The sequence below is a fragment of the Phascolarctos cinereus genome, unplaced genomic scaffold (genome assembly GCF_003287225.1).
Source record: "Phascolarctos cinereus isolate Bilbo 61053 unplaced genomic scaffold, phaCin_HiC Scaffold_4;HRSCAF=312, whole genome shotgun sequence".
NCBI classification, from domain to species: domain Eukaryota; kingdom Metazoa; phylum Chordata; class Mammalia; order Diprotodontia; family Phascolarctidae; genus Phascolarctos; species Phascolarctos cinereus.
The window spans coordinates 391,075,675-391,096,661 of NW_027555847.1; the positions used below are offsets into that span (position 1 = coordinate 391,075,675).

Sequence of the window (20,987 nt, forward strand, 5' to 3'; positions counted from 1 at the left end):
ATCCTTCGGAATTACAGGGATGGCCATTCTACAGCACAAAGACTCTTTCGACTCCCCATTATCCCTTCACCAAAGGTCTTTAATGTAGGGCAAATTAAATGTGCCTGTGATGACCCAGTTTCATCCCCAGCAGTCTTCTTCATCTCATGATGTCCTCCCTCAGGTTCCCTGCTACCCAGTGATCAGTTATAGCCTCTCTCTCTATCCTCCCTCCCATCTCATCAGCTTTTCTTTTACCTCCTCCCATTTACAATTTAAAAAAAAACTAATTAAAAATGCTAGGCCCTTCTGTAAGCATAAACATTTTTGAACATGCACCCTGGAAAAAATTGAAAAGAGAAAAGCACCAGAGATGCCCCTTTGATAGTAACAAGTATACATCAGGAAAAATGTGCAGATTGTTCACAAGATGATATATTGACATAAAAGCTGCAGGTCTACGTTAGAAAAGTAGTAGTTACACGTGTTCTCAGGATTAAATTTCTCCCATGTTTCCCTGAAGAGTTTTGTTAAATGCCGCATTATAAGAAATCACATCTACAAACTTTGTTAACAAATGTTCCCATTACCAAAAAAGCAGGGAGATGCTAATAAGATGCTTACGTTAGAACCATTGAGGAAGTTCCCAATGGCTAACAAAGTAGACAGAATGAAGCCCAGGGTTTTATTGTTTTCCAATTGATCTATTCCTTCCTTCAGGTCCAAAAGTGGTTCAGCCACCTCCTGCCAGTTAAAAAAAAGGATAAGAAAGTAGAATTGGAATACATACATAACTTATTTCTATTTTCTATTATTATTATATTGTTAGTGTTACTGAATGAACATATAGACTATGAAGCTTTGGAAGTTATAATCTAATAATAAACCTGATTGTCTCTGGCACATATAAATCATAAAGGCTTGGATACTTCCTTTTGGGCACCTAAAAGCATCATAAGAGGACACACATTGGTTCTACAAATCTTGCTCTGGTCCTAGGAGAAACCATGAGACCTAAGCAAATGCCTCTGCATGACAGGAATTTATACTATGTGTAGAACCAAATCTGTGGAGTACATGAGGAGGGATGTGAGTGGATAGCAGACATTCCTCTGTTATATTCATAATGATTCTGTAGACCTCACAACCACAGGCACCTGACAATCTATAAGACCAACATTAGCTTATTCTTCAACACTCACAATCTCTCCTCTCTTCTCCTTTCTCTTTCTCTCTCCTTCCATTCCTTCATTCTCTTCCTCTTCTCTTTTTCTTTCTCCATTCCTGATCCTTTAATTTATTTTGATCCTCTTCCTTGGCCTTTTTCTTTCCTGCTCTGGGTCCCATGGTTCACCTCCCATTCTGCATTAGCTGATCTCAAGTATGTTTGCTTTAAATAAAACTCATTAATTTAGATCCTCTAATCAATTAATCAATATGCATTAATTAAGGGCTTACTCTGTGCCAGGGCCTGTGTTAAACTCTTGGGATAAAAAGAAATGAGAAAATAGACCCTCAAGCAGCTCACATTCTAGTAGGGAAGATAACCCATAAACAATTAAATACACACAAGACACATACAAGGGAGATGGAAAAATCTCAGAGGGGAAGGTACTACCATGTGGGGAGGCCTGGCAAAGATGATGTTTGAATCTTAAAAGGAAGCCAGGGATTCTAGCATATGAAGGTGAGGAGGTAGAGCAGTCCAGGTACAGGGAACAGGCATGAAGATAGGGGATGGAGCATCACATGTGAGAAAGAGAAAGGGAGCTAGTGTGTATTGATTTGTGTATCACATAGAATAGGAAGGGGCCAGGCTATAAAGAGTTTTAAATGACAAAAAGTTTTTACTTGGTCTTAGATGAAATAAGGAGCCACTGGAGTTTATTTTGTGTGTGTGTGTGTGTGTGTGTGTGTGTGTGTGTGTGTGTGTGTGTGTATCTGTGAGATATGGTCTGACTTATATTTGGGAAAATACTTTTGGAGCAGCTAGGTGGTGCAGTGGGTAGAGCACCAGCCCTGAAGTCAGGAGGACCTGAGTTCAAATTCAGCCTCAGACACATAACACTAGCTGTGTGACTCTGGTCAAGTCACTGAACCCCAATTGCCTCACTAAAAAAGCAAACAACAACAACAACAACAAAACAAAAAACCCCAAACTTTTGCAGCTGAGTGGACTCCAGAATGTAGCAGGAAGAGATCTGAGTCAAGGAAAAAAAATTAGAAGCTATTGCAAGCAGTCTAGGCAAGAGGGGATGAGGACCTGACCTAGGGTGGTGGCTGTGTGAATGGACAAAAGGTGATCTCTAGACCACAGGTGTTGTAAAGGTAGAAATGACAAGATTTAACAATTGCCTGGGATGTGGGTTAAGAGTGAGGAGTTGGGGATGACAATGGGATGGCAAAGCTGGGAGGATGGTCATGCCCTAGACAGCAATGTAGACGTCTGAAAGCAGGGAAGGTTTGGGAGGAAAGGTAATAGGTTCTCATATAAACATGTTAAGTTTGAAATGTCCTTAGGGAATTCAGTTAAAAATGTCTAAGAAGCAGTTTGTGATGTGGGATTGGAGCAATGGAAAGAGATCAGGACTGCATACATAGATTTGAGGAAAATTATACATTGAGATGATAACTGAACACATAGGTTCTGATGAGATCACGAAGGAGACAAGATGTAGAGAAAAAAGAACAGGGCCCAGGATGATGCCCAGTGTACCCAGAGTTAGTGGGCAGACATGGAGAAAGATCCAGTAAAGACTTAGGAGCAGCAATTAGAGGCAGGAGAACCCAAAAAGAGCAGTGTCATGAAAACTTAAGAGAGGTGAGATTATCCAGAAGGAGGTGATCAATAGTATCAAAGGCCTGCAAAGAGATCGAGAAAGTTGAGGACTGAGAAAAGTCCATTTAGATTTGGCAATGAAGAGATCCTTGTAGGGGCAGCTAGGTGGCACAGTGGATAGAACACCAGCCCTGAAGTCAGGAGTACCTGAGTTCAAATCCGGCCTCAGACCAAACACTTGACACTTACTAGCTGTGTGACCCTGGGCAAGTCACTTAACCCCAACTGCCTAAAAAAAAAATTTTTTTTTAAATAAAGAGATGCTTGGTAACTCTGGAGAATACAAGTTTATTGATGAATTGATGAGATCAGAAGCCAAACTTCAGAAAGTTTTAAAGATTGTGAAAAGAGGAAGGGGAGGCACTGAATATAGACAGTCTTTTCAAGAGCTTTAGCTGAGAAGAGGAAGAGCGAAATAAGGTGATTTTTAGTGGGGGAAGTAGAATCAACAGAGGGTTTTTTTTTTTAAAGATGAGGAAGATGATGATGTGCTTGACCACAAAAATAGATAAGGAGATTGAAGATTAGAGAATTAGGGTGACAATGGAGGAAATTTGTTGTTGAAGATAGGAGAGGATGATAGGAAAGAGATCAAAGTTCATGTAGAAGGTTTTGCCTTAGCAAGGAGAAAGTCTACTTTATCATCAGTTAAGGAGGAGATAATGTGGGGTAATGTCAGAGAATGGTAGAGCATGGAGCTCTCAGCAAAAGGCCTCAAGTTTTTCATTGAAATATGAGATGATGCTCAGCAGGGAGGATTAGGGGAAGAGAAAATGTCGGAGGCTTGAAGAGAAACAAGTAGGTTTGGAACTGTTCCTTTGGTAAGAGAATCGATCAGGGAGGAGCTGAAGAATTACATTACTCCAGTGAGGTCCCAGATGAGATAACATAAATTAGTAGTGAACTCAGCACTGCATTGTGGCTTTCTCAAGTGGGGCTCATCCACAGCTCACAAGGAGGAACAAAGTGGGTAGATGGTAGGGAGAAATCTAGAGTTTGGCTGGTGATAAGACAAGGGAAAAAAGGATTTGAGAGTACAGCACAGTGTAGGGTTGAACTGGTTCACCAAGGGGTCGAGATTGGTAATAGAAGAGAGTGTAACAAGTGAAGGGGCAATGGCCCGGGGAAAGTACTGCATTATAGATCAGAGTGAGAACAAGTAATAGGGTTAGGGGTCCTGAAGCAGAGAAATAGGGAATGATAAAATATTGTAATCAGATAAAGCAATTTTATAGTTCATAAACATAAAAGTAGAACATTTGTGGCTGATGACAAAAGTAAGAATATTTCTGTGTATGGCTAAGGTGAAATGGAAAAGTAGGTCATGGGAACTAAGTAGGTTGAGAAATTGAATTAGTGGATACAGAACTTTCTCTTAGAGTCAAAAAGATCTGGGTTCAGGCCCTATCTCTGACACATACTGGCTGTGTGACCTTGACCAAGTAACTTAACCTCTCAGTGCCCTAAGCATCCCTCTAAGTCTACCAAAGGTACAGATCTGTATTGGTAGAGGGAGTTATCTAACTGGGAATTCCCAACACTAATGAAATGCCAAGAAGTTATTTAAATGTGATAATTCAGATGGGAAGTAGGCTGAAATGGAATTTTATCTACAAAAGTACTTGCTAAGCACATCATTACTGTAAGTAGGTTTGCATTAAGAATATTCCCTTCAGTTTTGGATATATATGATACCTCGGTAGCCACTGAGTCTAACCTCTTACCTTAAACAACAATTCCTTCTATAATATCCCCTAGACAGGTTTCTCTAACTTCTGATTGAACAATTCTAGTGATGAAGCTCAGTATTTCTTGAGTCAAATACTTTCAAATACTTAAGGATAACCATTGTATTTTATCTAAGTCTTTTTATTTCCCATAGCACCTTCACCTGAAATGACCTCCACTGTTTTTTACATGACTCTGCTAAAAATAGAATGAAGATAGGTAGAATGTAAACTCTTAATACAGAATGGAAGCTTTTGGAGGGCAGAGACTTTCAATTTTTTTTTACTTTATCTCCCTAGCATCTAGCCCAGTGCTTAAACGTTCATTGATTTATCGATTAAAATATGCCACCCAGACCTGAGCACAAAGCTTCAGATGTGATCTGACCAATGGCAAGCTTCTGGGAACCACACAGCTGGAGTGTGGAAATACTTTGCAAAGACAGGTCTACTCAGTGTCCCTCAAATACCAATTCTTAGATAGCATTGTACTCTGCTTACATCTAAGGCTGGCTCAATCCCATTAATTTATGTAGATTTGTGAAAACTGGGCTGGATTTTCAAGCAGATATTTTCATCAGACAGTCCCAATTTTTGTTGTACTAGAGTTCTCGTCTACTCAGGAGAGGAAATCTGGGGGCTTACACAAACCAGCACTGATTAGAGCTTACTATACTTGGCAATACTCAAGTCTGAGGAACATTCTTATGTCACTTTCTGGAGTCACCCACCCTGCTCTCCCCTCCCCCCAACTCCCAGAGCCCTGTGTGCTAAAGGGAGGAACGGACCACAGGGCTGTGCTTTGGCAGCAACTATCAGACTAAAAGCTCTTTGGCAAACTCCATCATACACCGGCTTGCCATAAGGTTTCCAGGTTTTTGGGTTCAAGACAGATACATTTTTATGTAAATTAACTACATTAAAATGACCCAGGAGGATTAAAAGAATCCACTTTTAACGAGTAAAATGAGGCATCAAAATGGCTTTGTTTCTTTAGAATGTCACTGAAATGGATAGCTATTTTTACAGTGGACTGGGAAGACAGTGTTTACAGACAGAGCACTTGGGTTTATATTTGCTTAAGCATATGTTTTGCTGTAGATTGCATCTGCAAAGAATAATTGTAGCCTTGAGGGTCCATTGTGCATTTGAGAAATAACATCATGTATTGGAAGGAACGAAGGACTTGGGGTCAGAAGAGCTTGGTCTTGGCCCTGGGGCCATCACAAAGTAGTTATGTGACACTGGACCAGTCATTTATCTATTTCCTTGGACCTTCAGTTCTCTCTCTCTTGAGGATGATTCAAATGGAAGATTCAGGACTAGAATCAGGGCTGCTGTGACCTGAAGTGATACAACTACTTGCTCCTAACTGGTGTCCTTGTTTCTGGTCTTTCCTTTTAAATCCATCCTCCCCATGCTGCCATATTTCATCATTTTATTCCTCCATTTAATAATCTTCAAAGATTCTTCACTGCCAATTTTTTAGGCCTGGCAATCGAGGCCTTCCCAAATCTGGGCCCCTTCCTACCTACATAATCTCATATTTCATGGCACGCCAACACAAACTTAACAATAATGAACATTTATTAAGCATTCATTTAGGTACACTATACTCTGTTAATCACAGCAATAAAAAAATGACAATTGGCCATCAAGGGACTTATGTTATCCTGAGGGGGAATATGATGTCTATATAGCTAAGTACACTACATGGCAGAGTGTGATGAAGTAAAGGAGAGATCAGACAAAGTCCATGAAGTGAACTTTTATGAGCTGGAGAAGGCCTTCATGAAGGGCAGTGATGGGGGAGGGAGTAGCAATCATGGTATCTAAGGAGGAAGAAGGTACCTGAACTAAGCTCTTAAGGAAGAGAACGGTTCTCAAAGGTAGAAGTGAAGAATATGTGCATTTCAGACCTGGGGGATGGCCAAAACCCCCTGTTTTAGTCAGTATACACACACTCTCTCAAGCATGCAGAGGCCTGTCTTTGCCTTTCTGTTCACCCCCATGCTTGCTGTGCCCTCCCATTTCTTCTTATCTAAATCTTACCCATCCTTCAAGTCCCAGTACATCCAATAAGTCTATCTTGACCTCCTCTATCCACAATGTTTGCTCCTTCTTTGAAACTCCTTGGGAATTTATTGTCTGTACCATTCCGGTAAGTCATTATGTTCTTTCTATGCATTATTAATTGTGTGTGCATATGTATTTGGTTGTCTTATTGAAATGCACCATTTCTTCCCAATCAAACTGTAAGATAGAGAGTATCCCCAAAGTGCAACCAGATAGAAGGAGCCCATACCTCATACTTCTTGGCATCCTGCTTAGCACACAACAAACCTATAGTAAGAATTCAATCAGTGTTTTATAGAATCACAAAATTTGAAAGTTAGAAGGGATCTTAGTGATTATCCAGTCTAAACACACATGAAAGGAATCTTCCCTGTAACATAACCAACAAGTGATCCTCCACTCTCTGCTCTGTGTCTCAAGGCAGCCCATTCCACTTTGGGACAGTTTTAATTGTTAGGAAATTTTTCCTGACATCAGCCCTACACTGTTTGCTCTCTTTGCAACTTTTCACCTACTGGGGCCGAACGGAAGAGGTGCAGTCTTTTCTTCACATCACAATCCTCCAAATACTTGATGATGACCATCATCACTTGAATTTTCTCTTTTCCAAGTTAAACACCACCAGTTTCTTCAATTGTTCCTCCTATCACATGCACTCAAGACCCTTCGCCATCTTAGCTGCCCTTTTCTATACCCCCTCCAGCTTTTCAATGTCATTATTAAACCATGGCTCCAATAACTGAACATAACACCCCAAATAATATCTGATGAGAGCATAGGGACTACCACCTCCCTCTTCCTGGAAGCTATGGCCCTCTTAGTGGAGCCCAAATTTTTACTAGCCTTTCTGGTTGACATATCACACTGCTAAACTTGCAGTTCATTAAAACATCCTGATTTTTTTTAGAACAACTGCTATCTGACCATATTATTGTTGTGAAGTTATTTTTATTGTTCTATGATTGATATTGATCTTTTGGTTATTTGATTCTTGATTAAGTTGAATTGCAGTAAATTTTAGACGTCACCAATTCATGATGTGGACAATTCAGTTGCCTTTCTGAAAGAATTGTGGCCAGCCTCTTGCCATCAGTGAATGACAGCCCTACAGCATAGAACACAGGATTTTAAAGACAGAAATGGCCCTGGAGACCAACTACTATTTGTTGTAAGAGTCACCACCATTGATATTTTAGCCTTCCTTCTTTAAGGTGAATAATAAACATTTAGACTTAGGATCATTCCTCCAGACTTCTCCTTCAGAGACACTTTATCTAGGCTCGTCACTTGGCAGCCCCTCCCTTCTTGCCTGAAAATATTTGGCTGTTCTGCCACTAGAATATGGAGCTTTTCCAGTCTTCATGGCTTTGATGGTGGGCTGGCCTCTCTGAGGCCTGAAAGGACACGGATGGTACTATGTGCTTGGCAGGGCTCCAACCTCCCTTGTAGAAGCTGTGCTCAAAGCAAGTTAACACCTCTACGGAATTTATGTTCTAGATTGTCTATGTTTCCTCTTAGGCGTCTGGAGGCAGATTGGTTCATGGGCTTTTTCCTTCAGAATTCATCCTCCTTGACCCCTCTGAACCCTCTGGGCATTGTTGGCCACCCCCTTTCTACTCTTGGCTTCAGATACACTATATTTTCCTGATTCTCTTCCTACCTGTCTGTAACATCTTCTCTATCTCCTTCACTGGCTCCTTACCCTCCCTATAATTCCTTAATGTAGGCATTTTCCATGGGTCTGTCTCTGGTTTTATTTTCTTTTATCTCTATACTCTCTCACATGGCATTCTGATTCATTGCCATGCCTCTAACTACTACCTCTATTCAGATGACTCCAAAATCTATAGCTCCCATCCTAACCTGTCTTTTCTTCTTGAGATCCATAGCTCCAAGTACTGATGGAGTTCTATCCTTGAAGTTCTACCTTCTACCTCGATATTCAATGTGTCCAAAACCAGCCCCTCCTGATTTCACTATTTCTATTGCCTACGTCTGTAATCTCTGACTTTTCCTTCTCTGTTCTTTCCCACTACCAATCAGTCACCACATCTTCACTGTAGAAGTTATTTCCAAAATGTCTCTCAATTCAACCCCATCCTCTATATTTTCATTGCCATCATATGCCATTTTCTATATGCCTTTATTTCTATCCACCTGGACCAGGGGTTGGCCAACTATTGCCTTACACAGTCTGCCACCTATTTTTTGTGTGGCCTGAGAGCTAAGAATGATTTTTTAATGATTTTAAATAGGCCCATGGGCCATAGTTTGCCAATCCCATACCTATACTATTATGATGGTCTCTTTTTAGAAATACTTGTCTCCACTTTCTTCCCCAGGCAGAGGGAACAAAAAAGAATATCAGCAATAACAACAATGTGGAGTGCCAGAGACAATAGCCCAACATTGATCATTAGAACATGTAACACTGGGGATTGTTGACTCCTGTCTGGTACATGACACAATAAACATCATTTTTTAAATTTTGTCAACACACTCATCAAGCCAAAATCTGAAGAATAACAATCCCTATTTGCTCATGAGAAGAGCTAATTTCTGAGGAACAATGGTTGTGTGTGTCCTCTTCCCTCCCTCATTTACTGTTTACCTTTTCAATGACTTCGTAGTCCATTTTGAAAGCCCAGAGTTGGAGTCTGGCAGACAGTTCACTGATGGAGGAAAGTGTGAGGAGGAACTGCTCAGCACTGCCTAGGGGGAGATCTGGGTTGGCCATCTGGGCCTCCTGGATTTTTTGCTTTTCCTCTTCAGTAGGAATCATGGTGAGAATTTTCTGGAAAGAGAAAACAACACAGTCTATTTTCTACTTACAGTGTGGCAGAAACAGCAATACCTTCTATTTTCGTTCTGCTAGAAGCTGGAGATGCATTTGCTGTTTATGGTGTTTCCTCACAAATGTACCATCATTATTGTGCTGTTGTAGTAATATACGTCTCAGAGAGATAACAACAGAGAAACAATGTAAACACAGAGAAAGCCCTCTGTAGCTAGTGCTTCTGATGCCTGGGGAAAATTCATTTGTGGCTGGAGGAGGGAGGACTCAGAACTTGGATCACAAGGTCCCACAGACAAACAGGCCCCAGGCCACTGTCCAGAGTGTGTGTAGGGAGACACACACCATGGATACAGCCCCTTAGCTGCAGAACCCAGAAAACTGCTGCTGAGGGGGGCTGTCAGGGCATCCTCTATGAAAGGGATGGTGTGGGTCCCCATGGCTCGCAGCATGACATGGTTTGACTGAGAATTTGACTAAGGTGCTTTAGCATCAAGAGAAGGTGACCTATACCTCTGAGTTAGGTCCATGCCCTTCTGTCATGGCTGAGAGCCTTCAATCTCCTCCTGCTTCTGGGGGGGAAGGTCCAAAAGATGAGTCCCAGGAGACGGAGGTAGTGATAATAGGACTCAGTGGGTCATGGTCTGAGTCCATATGAAGAGAGGAGGCAGTTCTATCACAAGACTGATGGATTTGCTTGCAAGGTGTGGGGGAAGTAGGTTGTAGGTGTTGTAGGAAAAAAGCACACTCTCTGTATACCGGCAATCTGGGAGCAAAACCCCAGTCACCTTACCATAATTACATCTCTGGACACACATGTATTTGGTCAGGTATTTCTTAATTTTTTGAACTTTTATTTCACAATGATCCTGAATAAGTTAGGAGCAGAGATTTAGAGGTGAGGAAACCTTAGCTGGGTGGTGTATTAGATAAAAGAATCAGGCTTGGAGTCAGGAAGATGTGAGTTCAAATTTAGCCTCAGACATGTACTATCTATGTGACCCCTGGGTAGTCACTTAACACTACTTAACCTCAGTTTCCTTATCTGTAAAATGAGCTGGAGAAAGAAATGGCAAATCACTTCAATATCTTTGCTAAGAAAACCCCAAATGGGGTCACAAAGAGTCAGACGTGATTCAAACAACTAGTTTCAATAGTATCTAGGCCCAACCCTCTCACTCTAAGGATGAGGAAACAGCGATTTGCCCATGGTTGTCACATAGTCAGAAACAGGGTCTTATGGTTCCTAGACTGATGTTTCTTCCACTCACTGTTTGTCTAAAACCTCCATAGTTCTGAACACAGACATCACTCTAGGTAAGGCTAGAAAGGGGTATGTAGGAAAAGGAGAGAGAGAAATCAAGACAAGAATGGAAAAAAGAAACAGTGAGAACACACGCTTTGTGAGGTGTTTTTGTTCTTCATTTAGGAAATATATTTATGGTCGATAAGTAAATTTCTCCTTTATGCATGTTTGGTCTATTACAGTTTTCCTTTTTTCTGGAATGCCCAGAAATAGGCTTACAAACTGATCATATTTCAATTTTGTCCATTTAAACCTTGAAATGAAAAGGTAAATGTAAACACTTTATCTAAAGTCAGTCATGTGAAATCTTGGTTTGCTTAAAAAGCATGGTAAATATTTTTTTAAAATAAGACACAACTACAAATTCAAAGATATTTTATAACTTTTTAACTTTGCTCATAGCAAAAATCTATCAGAAAAATTAAGAGAGGGCAAAAAGTCAGCACAGGAATAGTTATTTTGAACTGATATATGGATACTCATTGATTCATACCATTTGGCCAAAGTTAGCATCTTTAAAGGGATGTGAAAAGTTCTATGATGAGATTTCCAATGTAATGTTTTACACAGAAAACTGAAATTTCTTTTTTGCTAGTGTTTTTCTCTTATGCATTCTCATTTCCTACTCCCCATACACACACACACATAGACACACACACACTTTTTCTTGCTCCTTATTTCTGGAATTCGTATGAATAAATCCAGATACTTTGGCTGCATATAGATAGCACCAAACATCTGGATGAAAATGGAAAAATTAGTTCAAACACCCAGATGTTTCTAACAAACTGAATATTTGGCTTCACAGAGTCGAAACATCCAGATGATCAAACGGATTTTCATCTGCATGTTTTGGTTCTGCGGGGCAGTGAGACTTAGTAGCAGTGAGGTTGCTAGCAGGTGGGACTTGTTTCAGAGGTTCACCCTGAAAACTGATTTTAATAGATTGTCTTTGTGTTATTGTCAAACCACATTATGAAACACTTTTCTTGTATCATCTTCACACCTGGTAGAATGGTTTGGATGGAAGTGGTTTGGTTATAATGTTTGTGCACGGTTGAAGACATCTGCACAGGCTGAAGAAAGCTCTTGAAGATATTTAAAATATTTGTTTCTGCTCTTCAGTAAACTATGGGCCAAGACTCAAGTTTCAAGTACTGGTAAGTTCTAGAGATTCAGGAATGATGAAACAACTCCTGTTTCTAAGCAGAATGCAAACATTGCCCCCTGGATGGTCAGGGATTGCATGTTAGGTGAAGAAAGTAATGTATAATGACTTAATGCCTTACCAATTACACACTGGGTAAGGTGAAGGCTAAGTCTCACACACAGGACCAGCACAGTTACATAAGACTAGATCTAGTTCAAACATCTTGTGATTCTGTGAATCTAAATTAAGTTTGTTTTTCGCAACTTCCCATCTACTTTTTAAGTATTTCTTTCTTCTTCCTTTCCTCTCCTTTATTATACTTATTCCCCTCCTATGGTGTATGCTAATAAGGGCTGAAGGTATTAGTCCTGTTGAATTTTAATAGAGAACTCCTGAAAACAATATCAACAAAAAAGGTTGGGAAAAAAACCTTGGGAAAGAAGCTATAATGGTGGGATGTTAGGTACTGTGATAGGCGATGAGGGTAATGATTTGGGGGAATTCTTGCACTATATAGACAGTGTACCTCAAGTGATGTCATGTTGCTTACCAACTGTGGTGCCAACTTATAATGACAGCACTTTCTAGAAACATGTGGTTTGAAAACAATTATTGGATTCAAATGCAGTTATTTTAAACATCACTACTAGAAGGTTACTAACCAGTTGTTTTAAAAATAAATAGCTAAATATAATAAAAATGACAATTCTACCTAATTTACTTATTCAATGCCATACCGAGCAAACTACCAAAAATTATTTTATAGAGCTAGAAAAAATAAGAACAAGATTCATTTGAAAGAACAAAAGTTCCAGAATATCAAGGGAACTAATGAAAAGAAATGGTAGGGAAGATGGCCTAACCGTTACAGATCTTAAATTGTATTATAAAGCAGCAATCATCAAAACTACTTGGTACTGGCTAAGAATTGGAGAGTGGTGGATTAATGGAATAGATTAGATATACAAGACTCAGTAGTCACTGACTACAATAATCCACAACTGTTTGATAAACCCAAAGACCCTAGCTTCTGGGATGAGAACTCACTATTTGACAAAAACTGCTGGGAAAACTGGAAAAGAATGTGGCAGAAATGAGGCATAGACCAAAATCTTATACCATATACCAAAATAAAGTCAAAATGGGTACATGATTTAGATATAAAGGCTGATACTATAAGCAAACTGGGAGAGCAAGGAATAGTTTACCTGTCAGATTTATGGAGAACAGAAGAATTTATGACCAAACAAGAGAAAGAGAACACTATGAAAAGCAAAGTGGATAATTTTGATTACATTAAATTGAAAAGATTTTGCACAAACAAAGCCAATGCAACCAAGATTAGGAGGGAAGCAGAAAACTTGGAAAGAATTTTTACAACCATTGTTTCTGATGAGGGCCTCATTTCTAAAATATATAGAGAACTAAGTCAAATGTATAAGAATACAAGTCATTCCCCAATTGATAAATGGTCAAAGGATATGAACAGGCAGTTTTCAGATGAAGAAATTAAAGCCATCTATAGTGATATGAAAAAATGCTCCAAATCACTATTGATTAGAGAAATGCAAATCAAAACAACTCTGAGGTGCCAGATCACACCTATCAGACTGGCTAACATGACAAAACAAGAAAGTGATAAATGTTGGAGAAGACGGGGTGTGGGGGGGGAATTTGGTGGGTGGAGTTGTTGAATTGATTCAACCATTGTGGATAGCAATGTGGAACTATGCTCAAAGGGCTACATAAATGTGCATTCCCTTTGACCCAGTAATAGCACTTCTAGAGCTGTATCCCAAAGAGATCATTCTCTTTGGGAAAAGGACCCACATGAACTAAAGTATTTATAGTAGCTCTTTCTGTGGTGGCAAAGAATTGGAAATTGAGGGTATGCCCATCAACTGGGGACTGGCTGAACAAGTTGTGGTATATGAATGTAATGAAATACTATTATGCTACAAGAAATGATGAGCAAGTGGATTTCAGAAAAACCTGGAAAGACTTGTATGGACTGATGCTAAGTGAAGTGAGCAGAAGCAGGAGAACATTGTACATAATAATAGTCACGTTGTGAGATAACTAACTTTGCTAGACTTAGCTCTTCTCAGCAATTCAAGGATCTAAGACATCTCCAAAAGTCTCATGATGGAAAATGGTATCCCCATCCAGACAAAGAACTATGGAGTTAGAATGTGGATCGAAGCATATTATTTGCTCTTTTTTTTCCTTCTGTTTTGTTTTGTTTCTTCTTTCTTGTTCTTCCTCTTATTGGTTCTAATTCTTCTTTACAACATGACTAATGTGAAAATATGTTTAATAGGAATGTATATGTAGAACCTATATCAGATTCCATGCCATCTTGAGGAGGGAGGTGGGGAGTAAAGGGGAGAAAATTTAAAACTCAAAAGCTTATGGAAGTGATTGTTGAAAATTAAAAATGAACTAATTAAATAAAAAAATAAATAGCTAGCTGTTTGTATTACATTCATTTTCAAACTATCTGACTAATTGAATTTTACCTTCACTCCTTCTCCTTGCTGCCCCCCCACCAATGCTTTTCACTCAGCCAAGTTCTATAGCAACATTTTGTTAGCACTTCTGTAGGCAGTGCTGGTTCTTTAGTAGACAGGACGAGCAATCCTTGATATTTTTATGGTGATGATGACTTGCTTTCTTTGTTCCTGCCTGTAACATTCTTAATTTTGTTTTTTACTCTATGACTAATTTAAACCATTTGTTCAGTGTGGAAGATTTATGAGCCCACCATCTGCCAGTTGGTTTTATTTTATTTTATTTTTTTACACATCATTGACAATAAAATTACATCAAGGCACAGGAGCATGGCAGGATAAAGTCACCTCCCATGAACTCATAATTTTTTTCTTTTCCAATTTAACAAATATTAACAATAAAAAACATTTTTATTGAATTTATTTTGTATATATTTCAATATACTTATTAACACACATATTACCTATGCTGATGTAAGCAGAGAATGTAAGTTCTCTGATGGCGGGGACAGTTTCATTGCCATTTTTATGTCCCTAATACCTACTAGGTGTCTTAAACACAGCAGGTCCTAATTAAAGTTTGTTAATAAATGGTAAATATCAAGTGCCCAATAAATACAAAGAACTGTATTAGGTTTAGAGGATCCAAAAATAGATATGACATAGGGCTTGCTCTCAATGAGTTTGTAATCTAATCCATAGGCTTGGGTTTGTTGTCCTGTCCTTATTATAATGAGATATTTGGCTCTATAGGGAAAAAAAATAACATTTATTGGGATCCGTCATAGTCTGTGTATGTCAGAACTAATCCCAAATGTATGTGAACCTTGCTTCTAAGAAAAACAGGGAAGTAAAATTGTTGGTTTTGGCCATCCAGCTCACCTGGAGATGAAGTCATGACTACTAAGTATTTTGCTTCGAGTCTGGAAAAGAACCATAGAGTTGGAAGAGACCCTAAGGTCATATCATCCAACCTTCATCTTACCGATGAGGCAACCCCCACCAACACTTCTGGAAAAGAAAATAGCATCATGCTTTTGGGGACAAGGGGCCCAGAATTCTCGTTCTTTGGGTTTCAGCTCTGTTGGCACATATACTTCAATACTGCCAGGATCTATGAGTTCATCAGCCCAAAGGCTATTTCACCATTGCAGATCGCAGCCCTTAGGCCCCATGGGAGATAGTCTTCATGAGCAGCCTTGGCTCAAAAGACCATCATCTGATAGACAACCTTCTAGTGATGTGAAGTTGATCCGTTTGCATGCACTATCAAAATTTCATATGAGAATACTAAATAGAAAAAGGTTTTTCATTTAGCACTTAGCATAGTGACTGGCACATAGCAGGTGCTTAATAAAGGCTTGTTGACTCTGCTAGGTGGTATAATGGAGCGAGCTCTGCACTTGGCATCAGGGACACCTTGGTATGAATTCTACCTGAAATGCTTTGCCACTCTGAACAAGTCACTTAACCTCTATTAGACTCAGTTTCCCCATCTGTAAAATGGAGAGAATAACAGTACCTACATCACAGAATTGGTTGGCAGGACAAAATATGAAAATATAGGTAAAACCCTTTGCAAACTTTAAAATTCTTTAGTAATCATTGTTACTATTTGTTATTATTATACTTCCGTAAAATTATTGCCTTACATGAATGTCACTTATTATTATTGTTATTATTATTATTATTATGCTTTTCCCAGGTTATATTACCCTATGCTTTTCCCTATGTTATATTACCTTATCTTCAAAAATTCTGTGAGATAAGTAGAGCAGGTATTATTATGCTTAATTTACTGATGAATAAACAGGCACAGAGAAGTTATACAATTTGTAGAAAAGTTCATCAGCTAGTGATGAACACTACAGCTTTTCTTTCTGTGGAACCTTCCCGCATTCATAGAAAATTCCTTAATTATACCTCTTAGTTTTTTACCCCTTTCCCCATATTTCACAGGTTATCAAGCAAAAAAATTCAACATCTACAGATTCCTGGCCCTTCTTCTTTCAGATAAGCATTGAACTGCAGATTAGCATCAGAAAGAGGAGATGTGAGGCCTAAGAATTTGGTTGCTTCAGCCCTGGAATGTCTTGTACTTATGCATGTATGAAAGAATGGTATTTCTATTTCCCACCACACAATGTGATAATAAGTATTTGGTCTCATCTGATTTAGCCATCCCCAAATAGACATAGCCCAATTCTACAGCAATTATAATAGCAAGAAAAAAATTAATTCCCTACATTTAACTCTAAAAATGAGAATTTATGATATGTTTGGAAACTTAAGAATATATTGTGGTTCACATAGGGGCTGCATCCCTCCCCACATTTTCTAAAGTCTAATATACTTAAGAAAAAGTAACTGGTGAATGTTTCCTCAGTGACATCTAGTTGACTAGATGTTTCTGTTCAGTTTTTCATGATGACGCATGAATCCATGCCATTTGGCTGCTAAGAGACAATCCAGAGTGGGATTAAGATAGCCTAGTAAGGCTCTGTTTAGAAACACAGATCATGTATGCAGATCTGCTGATCGTTAGTGTCATCCTGGAAAGCTAGAGAAGAGGAATGCAACTTAAACAGTCTGTTGCAGTGTACACCAAGCCTAAGTGATTGCCAAGGAAGGAGGGAGGGAAGGAGGGAAAGAGAAGGGAAGGAAGGAAGAAAGAGAGAGTGAGAGAAAGGAAGAAGAGAGGAGAAAGGAGAAGGGAAGAAGGAAGGAGGGAGAGAGAAAATAAGGAAGGAAATGAAAAGGATGGAGAAAAAGAAAGACAAAGAAGGAGGAAGGGAGGAAGAAGGGAGGAAATGAAAGAAGGAAGAAGGGAAGAAAGAAAAATAAAGAAGGAAGGAAAGAAAGAAAAAAATCCAAATTGCTTATATCCAAGAAGCAGAGAAATTAGCTAAAGGCCCTTTGGGCACAAGTTGAAAACCTTTTTAGCAAAGTTCCATCATTATGTACTTACATTTTTCCAGCTCTGACTTCTCTCAAATAATAAGCTAGCAAGCCAGAGGGGAGGATGGCAAAGGATCATAGGACTGGGAGTTGGAGGGGACTGTAGATGCCACATAGTCGACTTCACTTTACACATAAGTAAACTGAGTCTCAGAGAGCTTAAGTGACTTGCTCAGGTTACACAGGGCAGAGCCTAGGTTTGAATGCTAGTTCCTTGGCTACATTTCTAATATACTTTCACTACTCCACTCTGACTCCAACTCCAGCTGGCTCCTGAAACATGTTTTTTCACAGAGATTAATCCTCATTATTTAGTGGATAATGGTTGAAAGAGTAGGCTCAATTTAAAGTTTTCATATAAGTAGTCCTTCCATTGAACTTAAAAGCAGCTGTCCCTGAGAGGAGCTTTAGAGTTTAGGAAACACTTGTCTGCAATTAGTTTGGAAGGAAAAGCCTACTTTGAAGGGAGCCCCTCAGGTATAAATGCTTAAAAGGATCTTGTTCCTGGTGGTATTTGTTGTAGTGCTTTGGAGGAGGGTTTAATATACATTTACAAGGACTAAAGAGATGGTATAAGATGGCCTTATCCTTGAAAAAATAACTTTAAGAAAACCTCTGGAAATTGAGTCAAACAAATTGTTTCAAAAATTATCCATCGAAATTAGCCAAAATATCCTCTCTAAAATACCAGTTATCAATCATGTTTTTGAAAAATGAAGCATTAAAACAACACTGAGATCAACTCTTTCTCTCTCCTTTTCCTCCCTTCCCTAAAGCATTCTGTGTACAGACATAATACAGTACCAGTCTTAGACAGGTTTACAAGGCAGACTGTCTTCTGAATTCTGCTTTCCACCTGACTCTTCACCATTCCTTTTCCCTCTTTTGTTTCCTCTGCCTGCATTCATATGGCACCTTCAGACTGGTCTCTGGCTTCCCTTCAGTCCAGTCTTGCCCTGTCCATACCAGGCAGGCTGTAAGCAAAGCTGCCCACTTATAAGGCTAGCCCTTCTTCCAAATGATTTTGGGAGAAAAGGTAAATTGCTTTATAGTTATTTTTAAATCAACACAGTTAAATAAATGGTGTGTATATTGTGGGGAAGGAGATATTTTTCTGGCAAGGGAGACTTTCCAGCTGTCCCTCAAATCAGGCTGGCTTTGCCTAAGCTATACTTGTTCATCCTTTATTCTGGAAGAGGACAACTTGGCTCAGCTCTGCTGTACTTACTATTGAACTCAAACCCTTCCCTGCCACTATTGACATTGACCCCTTTCAGACTTGCCTTACACAGGGACAAATGTCTAGAGCAGAAGGTTCTTAACCTGTAGCCCATTGATATTTCAGTAACTGTATCTCAATATAATTGGTTTTCTTTGTCAACCTATACATTTTATTTTATGCATTTAAAACCATTACTTTGAGAAGGCATTTGGCTTCACCATACAGCCAAAAGGGGCCATGACATAAAAAAGTTAATAACTCCTGAAAGAGATTATTTTCCTTCCTTCCTTCCTTCCTTCCTTCCTTCCTTCCTTCCTTCCTTCCTTCCTTCCTTCCTTCCTTCCTTCCTTCCTTCCTTCCTTCCTTCCTTCCTTCCTTCCTTCCTTCCTTCCTATTCTTTCTCAGCCATTTGCCCATGAACTGCCATTACTCCTCTACAATTATTAAGGATACACAAAACTTTTACAACCAAAAGTTGTTTATGTTCTAAAACCAATCCAGACCAACAAGCATTCGAGCACCCACTCTGTTCAAGTTGTATTAGATGCTGGGAAAACAAAGAGAAGACAAAAATAATTCCTGCCCTCAAGGTGCTTACATTCAGCATGTAAACAGATTGCTATATATACTGATGTTTAAGGAAGAAGACGGCACTAATGACTAGGGGGATCAGGAAAGTTATTGTAAGAGATGGCTCATGATCTGGGCTTAAAGTGGCATATAAACAGATCAGTATATATGGATTATTTAAGGAAGGAGACAGCACTAACCACGGAGATAACAGAAGGATAACCACTTCTGTGGGAATTGGTTCATGAGCTGGACAAGAGATTCTAGGAAGCAGGAAAGGGAGTTTGAAGTATGGGAGAAAACCTGTATAAAGACATGGATGTGGGTGCTAGAATGACCAGGTCAAGGAATCAATCCATCAATCAATAAGCATTCATAAGGTGAATAAGGTGTAAATGTATCAGGAGGCAGGTAGGTGGCTCAGTGGAGTCAGGAAGACCTGAGTTCAAATCTGACCTCAGACACTCACAGCTGTGACCCTGGGCAAGTCACTTAACCTCTGTTTGCCTTAATCTACTAAAGAAGGAAATGGCAAACTACTCCACTATCTTTGCCAAGAAAATCCCACGGATAGCATTTGGCATGAAGAGTTGGACTCAACTGAAAGACTGAACAAAAACAATAAATGTAGTGGATACTGTGCTAATCAGAGGGAATAAGAAGACAAAAAAGAAAGCGTCCATGCCCTAAAGGAGTTTCTATTCTACTGTAGTAAGATGGCACGGTAGATAGAGTACTGGGCTTGTAGTTAGAAAGATCTGAGTTAGAGTCCTGCCTTAGACACTTATTGGCTATTACCTTGGGTGAGTGACCTCACCTCTTTTAGTCTCAGTTTCCTGAGCCCAATGGTCCTGAGCCCTTTCAGCACTAGTTCTAAGCTCCTTTACAAATCTATGGGGGGGGGGTGGCCATGTTTTATTCTTTATCTTTATTTCATTACTGGAATGATTGGTTCAAACTGATTCATAATTTAATGAAAGATGGTGAACAACAACAAAAGCCATCTGGTTCAACAAATGTTAAAGATTCAGATGGTTTGTATTCTTTTGAAGCCCAAATTTACAGCTTCACATCCTAGTACCTGCTACAAAAAAAAAAAATGCCAGTCCACTTGTAAGGTGGGAAAGGAGTGGGTGTAACAGCAGGAACCTCAGAGGCCATTTAATCTGTCCTCTCATTTACTGATCAGAAAACTGAGACCCAGGGTGGTTTAAAAATAATTTTAGTTGTTCAGCCATTTAAATTGTATTTGACTTTTTGTGACCCTATCTGGGTTTTCTTGGCAAAGGCACTGGAGTGGTTTGCCATTTCCTTCTCCAGCTCATTTTATAGATGAGGAAACTGAGGCAAACAGGGTTAAGTGATTTGCCTAGGGTCACACATCAAGTAAGTATTTGAGGCCAGATTTGAACTTAGGAAGATGAATCTTCCTAACTCCAGACCCAGCTCTCTATCCAACTGTGCCACCTAGCTGCTCCTTAAAAAAAAAAAAAGCTAACATTTATGTAGTAATTTAACTCTTACAAAGAACTTTGCATATATTATCTCAGTGGATCCTAAAAAGAACCTTGAAAGACAGGTGCTGTTATCAACCCCATTTTACAGATGAGGAAACTAAGGTTTGGGGACTTGCCCAGGGCTACCCAGCTAGTAATTGTCTGAGGCAGGAATCAAACTCAGGTCTTTCTGACTCCAAGTCCAGAACTCCGTGTAATTTACCTAGGGAGTGAACAGTTGAGATGAGATTTGAACTCAGCATCTGTGACTCCAAGTTTGGGACTCCTTCTGCTCCTGTGACAATGTTAAAAGCAACCAAAAAGGTACTTCTGCAATATTTCCCATATGTAATAAATAAA

At 39.4% G+C, this 20,987-nt stretch overlaps 1 protein-coding gene across 7 annotated transcripts in view; it reads right to left on the reverse strand.

The window, feature by feature from the left end:
* FHOD3 (formin homology 2 domain containing 3) overlaps positions 1 to 20,987 on the reverse strand; it is a 717,939-nt gene that overhangs the window by 47,039 nt on the left and 649,913 nt on the right. For all 7 annotated transcript variants that reach the window (XM_020985701.2, XM_020985700.2, XM_020985699.2 and 4 more), the window contains 2 exons: positions 9,233 to 9,415; positions 604 to 723 (listed from right to left, as the gene is read on the reverse strand). In XM_020985701.2, the coding sequence (XP_020841360.1) occupies positions 604 to 723; positions 9,233 to 9,415 (303 nt within the window). The remainder of the gene's footprint in view (positions 1 to 603; positions 724 to 9,232; positions 9,416 to 20,987) is intronic.